General features: G+C 40.9%; 2 protein-coding genes across 3 annotated transcripts in view; both read left to right on the top strand.

Annotated features, from left to right (window-relative positions):
* Nucleotides 1–5370, top strand: part of kcnn1a (potassium intermediate/small conductance calcium-activated channel, subfamily N, member 1a) — a 42449-nt gene extending 37079 nt beyond the window's left edge. For both annotated transcript variants that reach the window (XM_026374476.1, XM_026374477.1), the window contains exon 9: nt 1175–5370. In XM_026374476.1, the coding sequence (XP_026230261.1) occupies nt 1175–1480 (306 nt within the window). In that variant the 3' untranslated portion in view covers nt 1481–5370. The remainder of the gene's footprint in view (nt 1–1174) is intronic.
* A 3485-nt stretch (nt 5371–8855) lies between these two features.
* On the top strand, nt 8856–12250 carry ocel1 (occludin/ELL domain containing 1). The gene is made up of 6 exons (XM_026373745.1): nt 8856–8934; nt 9490–10670; nt 11119–11291; nt 11407–11578; nt 11700–11750; nt 11981–12250. Exons 2-6 carry the CDS (start codon nt 9540–9542, stop codon nt 12095–12097), a joined length of 1644 nt encoding a protein of 547 aa, XP_026229530.1. The 5' UTR covers nt 8856–8934; nt 9490–9539; the 3' UTR covers nt 12098–12250.
* Nucleotides 12251–12561: the final 311 nt, after the last annotated feature.

Below are 12561 nucleotides of genomic sequence, written 5' to 3'. Positions count from 1 at the left end.
CCTGATTGAGTCCTGAGGTAACGCTGGACATGTCGGGGATCAGTGACGTAACCATTTCATTCCTGAATATAATGACTTTTTGTTTTTGTTGCTACCAAACTAAGGCCAGATCTTGGTGCTAGTGGAGTGGAGGATCCACTTTAAGCATACCGTATCAATAACCTGGACCTGACCACTCCTTGTAACCAGTGTGTGACTATGAGAGGGTGAATACAGTCATGCCTCAGTAGCTTCTGTCCTGCTGTATAGATGTCAGCTGACCCAGCAGAGCAGAGCAGAGAGGGGGTTCAAAGGGAGGCGCATGAGTGCAGCCTCATTTGATGTGGATGGCATTTGCACTCCAGTGTGTATTTTAAAAGGTTCTGAGGCCAACTCCTTTAATGTGTGTTTATTTGCCCTTACTCTGCTCACTGGTCAGGTCCATCTGTGTACACCTTACAGTAGTTCAACAGCCCAATATGTTTTTTCAAGAGCTAGTAAGAAGTAACCCTTTCTCTTTTATTTACATGACTGAAACCATCTGATTGCTGAGACGCACAAACCTCATATCCAGAAATAGGAAATATTTCATTGAGCTTTGCTTTTAAGAATATAATCATAATTAAATGATATATATAATAATATATTACATCATGTTTGATAAGATATAACGTTGTCACTGTGTCAACACTAGAAGTACATGACGATACCACATGCATTATCATTGGCCCCTCCGCATCTATAGTTGGAACAATACAGTAAGTGCCTAAATAATTGAATCACTTATCATTACGTGTCTGTCAAGTAAACGCATAAAGCATTAAAGACCTCTACATAACTATAAATGGACTGGAGAAGCTGGTTGTTAAATCAGAGAGAAGATAAAATCTGTGCTGACTTGCTGAAACTATACAACCCCCCACCCCCGATGCTTCGTCCTGTCAGTGTTTTCTCCTCTTCAGATGGAGCAAGTCAGATTTAGACCGTCTCCTTTAAAATTTACAATGCACTATTACATGAAGGGCTTTTGTTTACATACTGTATCTTTTGATAAATCCAGTTGCTTCATCTCTCTTTGTGGATATTAAGTTGTAAATCAGCTTTTGTTCTCTTTGTTTCTCCATCCTCCTCCCTCCTTCTCTGTCCTCCTGTTCTTGTACCTCCCCAAACACATTTACTTTCTCTCCTTCATTAGACCCAGAATGTGATGTATGACCTGGTGTCAGAGCTGCAGGAGCGCAGTGAAGAGCTGGACAAGCGCATCGGCACATTGGAGGACAAGCTGGACTCGGTGACGGGCAGCCTGCAGGCGCTGCCCTGCCTCATCTCCCAAGCCATAACCCAGCAGCAGCAGGACTTCCTGGACGGCTTTGTTCACCGCTTTCGGCCCGCCTCACTAGCCTCAGAGCGCTCTGAAAGGTCTGAGCGATCTTGGACTTCCACCACCCGCAGGCGGCGCTCCCCCTCCACAGCACCACACACCTCTTCAGATAGCGGATAGCCGTGGCAAATTGTCTACCATCACCTTTAAGCCTCACCGTTCCCAAACCAACTCGTCATCTCATTCTGTCCATACACAGCCATCCCTGTAACAGCTGGAGAGTCCATGTCCGGACTAATAGTGAAACCACATCTTGAAACCCCCACATGGTCAGCGCCCTCTAACCCATTCCCTCCCTCCTTCCTTTCCACCCAACATCAAATCCAAAAACCAATTCCTCTGTGACTGAGACTCTCAGCACAGGACTGGATCAGAGCTATTCCAAAAGAACAGAGAAACGCAAAGCAAGACTTAAACCAACAAAAAACACAAATGCATCCAAAAGAAGAAAAAGAGAAAAAAAAATTAAAAAGACTGAAAAACTGAGATAAAGTAGAGATATGGTTTATGTTTTAGCCATTGTATGGCTGTTCAAGTTAGCTTTTTTGTAAAAGCCCTTGTATAGTTAAAAAATGACTGAGTTCAGGGTCGCTGGGGTGAAAGCTGGCTATCACACCGGAGAGTCCTTAACCATGAGGGGTAGAAGTTGGTCTGTGAAGCGGAGGGTCTTGGCTCACCTGTTGGCCCTCTGAGGCCATGGAGGACATCCGTCCAAGCATCTGTTTGTCTATCTGTTTGTCCGGTGAGGAGATCGAGACAAACCATTGGATTTCCCTTTCTAAAGACTAGTGTCATGGATTCTTTCCCATAAGTTAGGGATGAAAGCTTTAGGACAGCCTTCGAAAGATCTGACTTCAGGTCAGTGTTTGAAAATGCACTTAACAGGGAGAGGAAACTATCACACAAAAGAAGCAAAGGGGATGCATATGGCATTACTACTGGGTAGGAAAAATTTACACAGTTGCCAACTTCAAGGTTTCAGCTTCCTTGTTCTTACCAAGGGAAAAATGAGAGCGACTATCTTTTTTAGTTACATATTGACATGTGATTTTTCAGTGCCTGAATGTATAAATAGTAGAGGGTTATTTAATTACTAATTTCAGAGCTTTTTTACGATGTTAACAGTCTGAATACAGCATTGCATTCCTTTTTCAGATACATTCCTCTCCAAAAATTTTAAAGAAAATGTCTTAATGTAATGCATAACATTGCCTCCATTACACAGCAACTCTAAATGTTTTGAAAACCTTTTTTTTCTATTTCTACTAACACCGTGAGAAATGAAAAATGACCAGAGAGCAAGTGAAAGTGAGACAGAATGAGAGAATATTGTGTGAGCGCGTGTCTCGGAGAATGAATTCACTTTTAGCTCAATGCTGCACACCCATACACACAACAATGAAATATGTAGTAGTCTACCTTTCTCACCAACACTAATTAGAGCTTCCTATGGTCTTCAGATAATGGCATGGCTTGAGGTCTGCTGGTATATACAGCCGCAGAGACACACACCACTGGTCAACAACTTTGACCCTTTGCATGGTTCTGTGCAAAAACAACAATGGCACACAATCTTCCTTGGACGGCTTGGTAATTTTTCCTTATTTTGATTTCATTATATTTCCTTTTATTCATTTGTTGCGTTTCTTTCTTTCTTTTGTTATTTTTGCTTTTTTTTTTTTTTAATAGGACACTTAGGGTTTTTTAGAGATGCAGAACCTAGAGAGTTGCAGTAATGTAATTCTGTAATGCATTCCCTGTTTCAAATATGAGGTGAAGAAAAATCGCTATTACAAAAGAAATTGTCCAAATAAAAGTGCTGAAGAAACTTTCATGGTAACTGAACAGTTAACTGGTCTGTAAGAACGTTTAAAGGAATAGTTCAACATTTTGGGATATATGCTCATTCATTTCCTAATTAGTAGAAGGATGATACTGGTCTCATACCAGTTTCAACCCTGTAACTATGAGGAATAATAAGAGGAAAGACATATTACACAAACACGCACACAAAGAAATTAAACCTAAGATAAATTAAAATTAAAGTTTGATAAACGTAGACAACTTAAGGTTGTTTAACTATTATGTTAAATAAACTTAAGTGAGTTATGTTCAACTTGCATCACACAGTTAAGGGTAACCCTTCGTTTAGGTTTCTTTTTTTAATGAGTGCAGCACAGTACAGTATGTTTCTTAAATCTACACATGTGCTGGTAAGTGGTTTTATTGCCTTCATGCAGGGCCAGGGCAGCTGTTTTCCATTTTGTTCTGTCTTTATTCTAAGCTAACTGATTGATAGCATTTTTGTTGTACACACACAAGTGATTATTTTTTTTCTAAAGTCAGCAAGAAGATTAATGAGCAATTGTCCCACTATATCAAACTATTCCTTTAAAATGAGAATATCAGGCCCCTGTTTTGTATTTGTTGTTAAAATGCATTCACCGTAATAGAGAAGAAATTAGAACTTTTAAAATCTCAAAGTCATGGTACATGACGCGTGACGCGGCTTGAAGAGGTAGATTTGGGAAAGTTTTTCTTCCAAAGAAAAGCAGATCAGGATGTTACTTAGCAGGTTAGCATTCAGTGCTAAATTAGTTTGAATGCTAGATGAGTTCCAAAAGGATGTTAGTGCTCAAAATCATATTTCAATCATATTTATGGCCCCTTAAGGTAACAGACTAACTGTATCATTATTATTTCCTGGATCGTAATTATTTCCAAGCTGCATCAGGCTGAGATGGGTCTAAATCAAACCCTATGAGGCAGATACACTCTCCCACATGCTATTGACTGGCCAGAGAGCACTTAATTCACAAACATATTCTGTTTGCTGTGAGTGAAACTTCAAGCATGAATATTAGTTTTTTCCTTTCAGCTTTAGTTAATGAAAGCATGACTCTTTACTGCCCCCACCGCTCGCCACCTCCCATACAGTGCTGCACTTCAGCCTTTCATAAAGAAGGGATTTTTGCTGCCATTACAGTCTTGGTTTCAATCAGTGTTATCCAATGAGCCACGACAACTACTGGAAGAATATCTGCTTGATTACGACCTTACCTGCCTGTTTGTGTCGGAGGTTTCCACCTCTTCATTTCATTAGAGGTTTAGCCCCACGTTTGTCATCTGTCATCATTAAGAACATCAGTCCCCATGCAATAAGAGGCTTCCCAAATGGTCACATTAAATGATAAAAAACAGAAAGAAAGGGAGATGCAGGGGAACCTCCAGGTTAATGTCCAACATTGACTTACACCAGGAAGGATCACAGATGCTGGGGCACCTTTCCCAGAGAAGTAATGGTGCTGATGTGAAGGACGCCATCCTTCCTTAGACAGCAGGGAAGAGGACATTGAAAAAGAGAAAGATGAGTCATAACTCATTCAGTGACAAGATGTCCGTTTTGGCCCAGGGGGCCATCAGCAAAAGAGGGTGTCCTGTAAATATGACCTCATTGTAGATGTCACCAAGTAAACAGGACAAATGGGAAAAACAGGGATAAAGGTAAATTGGTGAAATGCATAGTATGATATGCAGTAGAAGTATAATAAAAAATATAAATTGTTGGAATGTAGGGGTTTGATCAGGCTCTACTGTTTTTATTCAGCTTAAAGGGTTAGTTTTCTCCAGTCCTTCTCCTGCCATAAACAAAGACCTACCAAAACACCATTCCAATATTTAATAGTGACTCGATTTTCTCCACTAGAAAATTAATTAAAAAAAAACAAAACAAAAACAGCATTTTGTAGTGAAGTGTGGGACAGTTACAGTGATATTCTGATGATGGCAGATGAGTGAAAGTGACAAAAGCATCCCAGAATCTTCTATTATCCTGAAAAAGTAGGCTTTCCTCATAGAGCAGGCATCAGAACACATTCCTGAACAATAACAGAGTGAAAAACCCCAAAAAGTGAAGAAATGTAACCCAATCATTGTTCTGTGTACACTGCCACATGATGCATAATGTACGTAGTAGCACTGGAATAAATCAACTTTTAATGGATGGCAAATCGGTTTAACATGTTCTCTGTATACTGTTTGCTGATCTTTCATTTTGCAGGTGAACGTTTGACCTAGAAAGGAGAGACACCAAGGTCAAATCATTAAAGACTATCTTCAGCTATGACAACAACTCTCTTTGTTTTTCACCTTCCATTTCAAATCTTTTTTTTTTTTTTAAATCACATTTTATTCTTCACAGTGTTGACAAAAGTCTAAACTTGTGCCATGCCATCTGAGACATTTTCACACACGATCCACCACAAGGAGCCTCGGGTAAAGCTAAATGGTAACAGCCAAATACCAAGTGTGACACTGAAAGACGGGCTGGCGCACGTGTTGACGGACATAGACACCCCTTGTCTCTTCTTGTAAAACTGTGAGGTAGTGATGTCCTAAAACACGATTACATGAGGATGTATTGAAATAAACATAAACACTGCTCCAGAGGACACACCAGCTGCTGAGGCACTGTTCCAAGGTGAAATACGGGCTGTACACAATGCACACACACAGCTATTAATGTTCAAATAACAAGCTACTATTCATGTCCACATGCACAAACAAGGCACAGCCTGGTTAATTACACCCAAATCAGGAGGGACTTGGCAGCAGACCGATATCCTGCAAGAGTGGCAGAGTCAGTCACCCTGTAGTTGTTGCTACACAACCCCAAAGACATGCATCAAAACACAGGGCACAGCTTCCCCGCTCCTCATCCTCTATATAAGTGCAGAATAGTTAAATCGAATATTGTTTTAATCCTGTCTTTTGATTGTCTACTATTTCAAATGTGCGCTAATCAAATGAGTAAATGAATAGAAATTTGTTTCATGATCCAAACCAAAGCAAAAAAATAAAAAATAAACAAACAAACACCCAGGTAAGTTACAGATGTTCAGCTTCGATAACATCCTGTCCTTATTTTAATATGTGACAGTGTCTGTCTTTGTTAATCCCATCCAGCCACTTACTTATTTTTTTTTTGTTTTTAACTGAGAAAAGCAAGTAAAGAGGCATTAGATTACCAAAGCTCTCCTCTAGAGGGTACTGAAGATCAATCCATGGTCACAAAAGACGAGGGAAAGAAGCAGGTTCCACAAGACTAAGGATGACCCTCAGGCGGGGAAAGGACAGGAGGAGGAATTAGCTTGCAGGGTGTTAAGGATCATCCCAAAGTGTAAAAAGGTCCTTCTGGGACAGCTTGCAGCAGGCAGGGGAAGTCATTTATTGAATTTATCACAGGCTCCACTTTTGTCTCTGCCTGCCCTGGGAGCTAATAGCTAGCAGCTGCATTATGCTTAATGCCCTCCCTATCACTTTCAGCTAACGTGGTTTGGCATACACTTGGGGAAATCAGAAACAATAGGAGTATTGATCTTGCTTCATCTTTCTTTAATGCATAGGGCTGTGGTGGTGGAGAGTGTGTGAAGTGCCTTTTCATTCCATGAGATGTTTTTTTTTTTTTTGAGTGTCATTTATTTCAGCCTCCATCCGTTCTTTCTTTCTGTCTCTGTCGCTCCGTACCTCGTCTTCTGCTGCTTATTTTTCTCTCTGAGAGATCTCAGGCTGAATTAACTTGTCTGTTGGAGGCTGCCGTACCTTCCTTGTGTTTTTTTAGCTGTGGAAGAAGAAGAAAAGCCTTTCCAGAGCCCTCAACCCATACGTGAAGCCTTCAGGCATGAAAGTATAGTTGTAAATATCTACAGTTTGCATGTGCATACACTCAGATACACACATAATGTATACATGTAGCCTCCCACTTGTCCTCCAGTTGATAGAATCATTTCACCCAAGGCTAGAAATTCACATCTATGATCATGTCTCAGATCAAGAACTGTTTTGATCATATATTAACTTTCTGTATACGGCCACCAGAGCGTGTACATAAGATTTAAATGACTCACCTGGTACATTACCATGTAATGGAACACTCAAAATCAAATTATTGATTGATTGATTGAAATTAAGTAAATAAGAAAGAAGAAAAAGAAGAAATACTATTACAGTGCATTACTAAGTTGCCACAAATTCAACAAAGGAAATAAAAGTGTAGAAGAGAAATCTGTCAATCAAAGGATCAAGTTTGAAGAGGAGAATCAAATTAGAGGATCAGATCCACTCATATCTGTCTCTGTGTGTGTATGCATGTGTGCTGTGCAGCTATTTTACATTTCTGACTAGACTTATCATATTGTTGGGTATATTTTTTGTTGCTAAGCAGGCACCTGCACCGGCAGTCGGGGACATGCCAGCCCCGGGCCAAGGTCACCGGTGGGAATCTTACTTGAGAGAGTGGGTTGCTTTATGTGTTTACTGTAGTGTACTTGCTATGAATACTGCAGTATGGGTGTGTGGGTGTGTGGGTGGTACTTTGGGGGGATGGGGGATCACCACAGATGTCCTTGCCCTGAGCTCTCTCTACATGAAAATCATCTCTGCTCTGGAAGAATCGCTAAGCACAGACTGACGTCACATTATACAGCAGACGTGATTCCTAGAGCCAGATTTGGAGTCGGCTGAGGAAAAGCCGTCAGTTCATGTCACTGGAGTGGATACTGGTTACATTAACTTTGCACCACGCAATATATTTTACATCCTTTGTCCAATATTGGTATGTGTTTTGTTAAATTAGCTGGATTTTATTGGATTGCTCACACGTGACTGAAGAAACATGGTAAGAACAGTAAAAAAGTATTTTTTTAGATACTAGAACATTTTTACATATTTATTTTTCAAAATTATAATTGTGCAAAGCGACCAAGTATAAAAACAACAGGAAAGACAGAGACCACCAGTGTGATGTTGAGACAAACCCAGTGCAAGAGAGAGGCGGCTTAGAATTGGTGAGAAGACCAGGAGCCTGCTGCCCTCTAGTGTCAAACGCTCGAGCTCCTCCTGTAACTACAACACAATAAGACACAGCTGAGATGAGAATGAATTATTCATAAACGATGGGATGATAAAGCACTATTTCACAGGATCACAGATATGAGATGTAATTGATAATAAAGAGCTGATATGAAGCACACGCTTGTCTCTTAAAATAAGTGTGATCTAGCCTAATGAAGCCAGTGTTTTTGGATTAAAAGTGATATCTGTAATACCTAAGTAATAAGAACTACTAGACAACGCTGGGTGTGTATGTGTGCAAAACAACCCCTGAAGCAGCATGAAAATGAGGATTATCCACTTTTTGCCACTAATATGAGCTCCAAGCAGCCTAAACGGCCACACAGGCCCTCTTAGTGCGCCTATAGTGGGCCACATGCATCATTTCAGGTAAGCTCACCACCTACTCTAATTTGTTTTAGAAATGTCAACTATTTCCACTCTCCCTCTCTCTCTCCCACAGATTAACCTTCTGGTACCAGTCAGCGCCAGCATGGGGTGGTTCAGGTTTAATATTTAAGCTTTAGCTCCTCCCTCATTTCTCCACACACAGTGGCCAATCCCCCTGTGTGTGTCCAAATTAGGGAGTGAGTCACCTGAGAGAGGTCGAGCTGAATGGACCTTGTGGACACAACAGCCATTTTACAGCAGGCACCTGCTTGATCAGGGACACAATCAAACGAGTAAGGAAAGTTTTAGTTTTTTAAGATTCCCAAATTGTTGTAAAAACAAATATGCTTTAGGTTTATAATATGTTTGTCTCTGATCTGCTGTGACCCCCTGATGGCTGTTGCTGTTATGCAGCCACTTGCTGTGAGTCACAGCTCAGCTTAAACTCCTCTGTTATTCACTGAGCCTGAGCCGCACCGTAGTCATGTTGTGCTCCGTGTCTGAGTTGCTGCGCTGCAGCTGAGAGTCTGCCTCATTCCTGACACTGTTCGTTCACAATAATTGAATATACTGAGGCAAATGTTCTGTTGGCGAATGTTGGACTTGCGCCATTTAGGTGGACTTAGTCATGAGGAAGTTACTTTGTTGTCCTGGGACATGTAGATTTGTTAATGAAATCAGAAACTTAACTTTGACCTCAATTCCATATGCTTCAGGGATTGACCTTGAAGGTTTTCTTTAGGTTTTCTTATAATTTAGAACACATGTGTGATCATATATATAATTACTTGCTTATTATACAAAACTAATATGTTACCCACTGTTTCTTTCTCTCTATGCCTCAAAAGGATTTTGTGATTACATCTTTCTCAATCAGTTACCAAAATCAGCCCACAGCATGAAAAGCTGGAGCAGGAAACTCAAGGGACAAGTGCCTGACAGTGTGGCTGGGTCCTCCTCTTGCAAGAGGAACTCCATTAGTGATCCACCAGTGCCTGTGTGGGTTACTCACACACCCACCCCAGATAATATCACTGATGATGCTACAAGCTGCACATCCAGTACTCCAACCCATGCAGATACAGAGGATAATGTGAAAAAAGGGAGTATAAAAGACAGGCTGAAATCCCTCATCCCTCAGTCATGGGGTGGTCTCATCAATAAAAGGACACAGGATAATGACAGTTCCTCTTACTCTGAACCCAGCACAACAAGGATCCAGATCCTACCTAATGGGACCAGGGTCAGCCCCCCGATAAGTCCCTTGATTATGCGCAAGAACTGGGAAGAATCGTCAGGCAACTCGAGCCAGAACTCCCAAAAGCCTTTGTTGAGAGACAGCCCCACTGATGATCTGCTCTATCAAGGCTCTCAAGAGGATTCGGTACTCACCAGTATCCACCCTGCAGAGTACTACGCTGAGAAGTTGGAGGTCTATAACCAGAAGTACTCTTATTTGAAATCGTGGCCAGGCCTGCTCAGACTTCTTGCTGGACTTCAGCTCCTGTTTGGGGGAATGGTCTTTGCCTGTGTCATCGCCTACATTCAGAAAGACAGCGAGTGGTCCAACTCCTATGGCCTCTACAATGGTTTATATAACAATGGGCTCGGGGTGTCTGGGTACAGCTACAGAGGCCCTATGACTCCCTTCATTCTGGCTGTAGCGGGAGTCTGCTGGTTAATCACCTTCTGTCTTCTGGTGATGGGAATGACTATGTACTATCGCACCATCCTCCTCGATTCCCCATGGTGGCCTCTGACGGAGGCCTTCACCAATGTGGCCATGTTCCTGCTATACATGGCTGCAGGGATTGTGTACCTGAATGACTTGAACCGTGGCGGGCTGTGCTACATGACAATAGGCGTTAACCCCATCATGGCTAATCTGTGTCGTGTCGATGGGGGCCAGATGGCAGGAACAGCTTTCATCTTCATCAACATGACATTGTATCTGGGAAGCTTCCTGGTTTGTCTAAAGATGTGGAGGCACGAAGCCGCACGTAGGGAGAGAGTTTACTTCGAGAACCAAGTAAGTTTTTAAATTACTTTAGAGAACATGAAAAGACAAACTTGTGGTTTCTAAATCCAGTTGAAAGGAAATTTCAAAGCAGCAGCGGTTTGTAGAAAGGTGAAAGTTTGAAGAGTTTACTACTATTACAGGTCTCGATATATACACATACTATAATACATGTATCTAATGTTTGGTTTTCTTTTGGCTGCTTGACTTTTTGTGTGTTTGAGTTTTGAGACAGGACGTTCCCTGTATTAAGTTTGGACATCACTCTCCTCTTTCTGTCAATCTGCAGTGAGACTGCCGTTTGCTGGAAAAGCACTTTAGTGGCCATCTAGTCTTTGTTTCAATGTGCAAGTGAAGAGTTCAAACTCAAGGAGATTTTTTTTGTTCTGCTACCATGTGTGGTGTGGTGCTTTCTCTATAACATACATAATGAAAAATACTGAGACTTTTTTTTCTGCAGCCCCAGGAGGAGTTTCAGCAGTCCATCCCACTCAAACCCCAAAAACCCAAACGCATATCATTCAAAGATGAAATGGATAAATCGCTCAGTAAAGATCACATCAGTTTCAGTCTGGAGAAAGACAAAGCACCTGAATACACCCCTAAAGTACACATCATTGCAGACTACATCATGTGAGTGAACATTACATGTTAAAAAGCTGAAGTGTAAATCTGAAAACATTTCTCTAAATTGACTACATACTGTTTACTGTACTTGTTGTTGTTGTGACATTTTCTCTCTGTGTAGGAAATATCCAGAGATCAGCTGTGTGGAAGAACGAGAAAAGTACAGAGCTGTTTTCAATGACCAATATCAGGAGTACAAGGACCTTCACAGAGACATCAGCAACACTCTTAGGAAGTTCAGAGACTTGGATGCCATGATGGCACAACTTCTCAGAGATGGAAAAAGCCATGAGGTATAATTTAGCTTTATTTTAATTATCATTAATCTAAGATAAAGAAAATATACTCTTACGTCATTTCTGTGTTAGGATAGGGCAGTTATGATGTTGTCTGTTTAATGTCATTTTCCTTCAGGATCAGCAGAGAATTCAAAGTGTTTTGAAGACATATCAGCAGAAAAAGAGTGTAAGTGATGAGTTGTTTTTTATCTGTGGGAAACAATTAGACACATTACTGTTGTGTAAACGCACAGGTGATATTTGCGTGTTTTTAATGAAGCTGTCCACTGATGCTAATAATACTGCATCCATCTATAAGTGTGGTGAGGCTCATTTGTTTCAGTTACAGATTAAATCAGGCGAGATGATAGCAGAGGTTTCAGACATTAACACATGATCAATGTGTGTGTTTTACAGGACCCCGGTTTCCAAGAGAAAAAGGAACGTTGTGACTATCTGAAAGCCAAATTAAGCCACATCAAAAACAGAATTCGTACTTTTGACCTGGAAACCATGGCAAGTGGTGGCACATGAAGAATACAAAGAAATATCAGCAGCACCTGATGACCAGACTAAACAAAACCTTCAGCCAGCCAAGTGTATTTGGACTGAGGAGCCTGTTTTCCATTCTTTCATTGCTTTTGCCCTGTTGCACTGTCAACACAGAGGATCAACATGTCAGCTTAGTGTATGCTTCTAAAGGTTTTTTTTTCACAATGAATGAAAATAAAAAATGAACATTTGTAAAATAAAGTGTTTTTTCTATTGAGTGTGTGCTGACCTGTGTGTGTTTTTATCACCTCACAGTTAAATGGGCATCAGCAAATCTATGTTATTTGATGTACTTTAGAAGAACAAAATACCTTCTCTCAAATACCTCGTGAATAAAGATAGTTGATGCAGGATGAAGAGAGGAGTGCGTATTGATCCCTGTAAATCACAGCACTAAGTGGAGTATTAGAGTTGTTTCTGGTAAGCAAAACTCTTTGAAGCTCAGA

The sequence above is a fragment of the Anabas testudineus genome, chromosome 17, assembly GCF_900324465.2.
Source record: "Anabas testudineus chromosome 17, fAnaTes1.2, whole genome shotgun sequence".
Classification (NCBI taxonomy): Eukaryota; Metazoa; Chordata; class Actinopteri; order Anabantiformes; family Anabantidae; genus Anabas; species Anabas testudineus.
This window is presented reverse-complemented; position numbering and strand designations above follow the sequence as displayed.